The following is a 3,427-nucleotide window of genomic DNA, read 5'->3' as shown; positions in this document are numbered from 1 at the left end:
GAAGCTACTGAATTCAGGACTATGTCATTATGAAGTTGGAGTACCTGAAGATACCACTAATAGTGCACAAGGAAAATTCAAGGACTTCAGATATGACTTCTTGGGCTTTTCAAACAGTCCACACAAATGTAGGATTTGTAGAGTTCATACACATTTTTATTGATTCAAACCCTTCTGTAGCTGGAAGGATCAGGAAAGTACTTGCATGTTGTCAGAGATGAAGGCGTCAATGGTTGAAGCTTGCGAGCACAGTACTCTTCCAATTCTGAAGCCTCCACACAGTCGGGACAGCTTTTCAATGTGAACAGTGTAAGGCAGAAGGAGAAGACAAGCACAGCTTAAAGCCAGCCCTGTGGGGACCATTTGTAAATTTGCTTTTGAACTTCTTCAGGTGGCCTAGATGCTGGCGTGTTGCACACTGCCTTGTTATTTTAGAGACGTTCTCTGGACGGAGGCCTGTCCTTGTAAACATGCAGGTGGAACAACGGTTGCCAAAAAAGCCTGCAGAGAGAACACACCCCTGGGTAGATCATTCCCCTCCAGCCAGAGAGCACCAAGGCAACCATTCCGCTTCTTCGTGAGAATGCAGAACAGCTGTGCAGCCCTACAGCTAGAACCACAGTGCTGTTGTGCCTATCACCACCCATCCGGTGAGGCTGTAGAGAAGAAAAATTCCGTGTTTAAAACTAAATGAGCAAGTCACAGACACATGTTGCAGGTGACCAAGCTTGGGCAGCAGGGAAACGTAGAAGCAAAGCCAATAAAGAAGATGCTCTTTTTTCTCCTGCTGTCGTGCACATGCAGGGTTGCATCACGGCTTGGACATCACCAAGCGGTGGAGGGTGACGTCAGCGAGCCACGGACTGTGACATCGCCGAGCCACGGACTGTGACCTCACGTTCTCGGTGCTTATCTGCGGGCGCCGTCAGAGCCTGGCTCAGCCTGGCTCGTGCCTGGACTCCTGCCGAGCAGCCTGCGAGGCGTGGACGTCAGAGCGAGGCTTCTCCTGGTGCTGGGCCGTGCTTTGGGGGCTGCTGGTGGCAGCTCTCACTCGCATCCCAGAGCCATCCCCCGTGTTTCCCCAGCCCTGCCTGCTTCAGGCAGCCGGGCACCGCGGCACACACTTGCAGCAGCGGAGGTGAGCTGTGCGGGAAACGTCCCCGGGCTGGCTGTGGGGTGGCCGATGGGGCTGGCGGAGCCGTCAGGGTGTCCTGCTCCAGTTGCCCGGGCATTCCTTGCTCCTTTTTCCTCCCCTCCTCCACGGGACAGCCAAGGACCGTGGCCTCTCTCCTGTTGCAGTGCTCAAGCCCTTTGGCAGCACCGGGACCAGCCAGGGGAAGCAGCTGTTCCTCCTCAGCTCTCCCCAACCCGCTGCACAGCACAACCATGGCCAGTGAGACAGCGTGGAGCTGCCCCGTCTGCCGGGAACCTCGGAAGGCCGTCGCCTTCGTGCGGCCCTGCCAGCACCAGTTCTGCGTGGGCTGCATCCTGCGCTGGGCTAAGAGGACATCAACTTGCCCACTCTGCAGAGGCCACATGGAGGAGATCAAGATTTCTGTGCAGGGAGATGAGTGCCTGTGTGTCACCATGTCCCCTGCGCAGCCATCCCTGGACAGCAGCCAGGCCAGCGCAGCTCCCAGCCGCCCCGTCAGCAGCAGCCGCTCTGGCCCCGCGCGGTCCCCTCTGTTCTTTGTGATGGGGACGCCGTTCCCGGAAGAGCAGGGGGCTGTGGAGACGGAGGACACGGCGGCCGTGGACGGGCTCCTGCCCCAGGTCTGGGCAGGGCTTTTCCGGCAACACCAGCAGCTCCTGGAGCCCGTGCTGCCCTGGCTGAGCGTGCAGCTGAACGCCATCTATGAGGAGCAGTGGTGGCTGGCGGCAGCAACACAGAGGATGATCCTGTACGCCCTGTGCTGCCACGGGCTGGACGAGGAGGCCCTGGTCCAGCGCATGGAGCCCCAGCTCCAGGAAAATGCAGCACCGCTGGTGCGTGGCCTCGTCCAGGTCATCGTGGAGCGGTGCAGCGAGGATGCCTGGAGACTGCTGTGCTCCTACGGGGCCGAGGAGGAGGACTACGGCCGCGCAACCAGCCCCAGCCCCAGCAGCTCCCGTGTGGGGACTCCTGACCCCAGGCTGGCCCCCACCAGCCCTGCGGGCTCCGACGTGGAGGATGAAGCCAGCACGTCGGAGGCCGCTCTGCCCAGGGCTCCCAGCTGCCTTCCCTCTGCGCCCGGGCCTGCACAGAAGGAGCAGCCCCAGCAGGAGCCGGGGCAGGTGGCACTGGCAGGTCCCTCTGCCCAGGGCTGCAGCCGCAGCCCCTCCGCTGCCGGCCAAGGCAGGGACCGCTCGCCTGGGGGGCCCCGGCGCCCCCCAAAGAGGAGGAACGCAGGACCCCAGGACTCTCCCCAGCCCCGCAAGAGGCCGCCGCGCCGGAGGCACTAGCGGGGTTCCAGCTTCCGTTAGTGGAAGCAAAAGTAAATAAACTCGTTTCCCTGACACAGTTTCTGAGTGCTGCTTTCTCCCTTTCTCCTGGGGCCTTTCCCTGTCTCCACACTAACCATGGCTGGCACCAACCTGCTGGGTTGTCACCGAGAAGAGCCTGCTCCGTCCTTGTGACACTCACCCCTGACGTATTTATAAACATTAATGAGGTCACCCCTCAGTCTCCTCTTCTCCAAGCTAGAGGGACCCAGCTCCCTCACCCTTTCCTCATACGGGAGATGCTCCACTCCCTTCTTCATCTTTGTTGCCCTGCACTGGACTCTCTCCAGCAGTTCCCTGTCCTTCTGGAACTGAGGGGCCCAGAACTGGACACAATATTCCAGATGTGGTCTCACCAGGGCAGAGTAGAGGGGAAGGAGAACCTCTCTGGACCTACTAAGCACTCCTCTTCTGATACACTCCAGGATGCCATTGGCCTTCCTGTCCACAAGGGCACAGTGCTGGCTCATGGTCATCTTGCTGTCCACCAGAACCCCCAGGTCCCTTTCCTCTATCCCTGAAAACACTCTCAAACTTGAAACTAATTAGGGAGCTGTGAGCCATGTGCCTCCTTACAGCAACTGCCAGATTTATGAAATAACACAGTGTCTAGAACCAGAAAGCAAAAGGAAACGTTAATTTGATTTCTGCCTCTTGCACAGAGCAACACTGATTCATTAATCCTTGGTCATACATTCCCCTTCTTTCCTTACAGTGGTTCCTTCAGGCAAATGCAAGACTCACAGAGACTTGTTATGTTGTTGTAACTCCAAACCACATACAGATTGGACTAAATAGCAAAACAAAAGGGAAATTGCAGCAGTGAAATGGAGGGCCTCGTCCTGAAAGCCTGAGTCATGCCAAGATCTCTTACCACTGAACTCCTACGAGGTTATTAATCATCACAGTCTTCTTGTTTGGGCTGTGCTACAATCCAAAATCTGAG

The 3,427-nt window shown here is 57.5% G+C and overlaps 1 protein-coding gene across 1 annotated transcript; it reads left to right on the top strand.

The window, feature by feature from the left end:
* The first annotated feature begins 400 nt into the window (after positions 1-400).
* Positions 401-2,442, top strand: LOC139826564 (uncharacterized). Its single transcript, XM_071802705.1, has 2 exons — positions 401-1,138; positions 1,300-2,442. Exon 2 carries the CDS (start codon positions 1,387-1,389, stop codon positions 2,440-2,442), a length of 1,056 nt encoding a protein of 351 aa, XP_071658806.1. The 5' UTR covers positions 401-1,138; positions 1,300-1,386.
* The last annotated feature ends 985 nt before the right edge of the window (positions 2,443-3,427 follow it).

This window comes from Patagioenas fasciata, chromosome Z, assembly GCF_037038585.1.
Source record: "Patagioenas fasciata isolate bPatFas1 chromosome Z, bPatFas1.hap1, whole genome shotgun sequence".
NCBI lineage: Eukaryota > Metazoa > Chordata > Aves > Columbiformes > Columbidae > Patagioenas > Patagioenas fasciata.
This window is presented reverse-complemented; position numbering and strand designations above follow the sequence as displayed.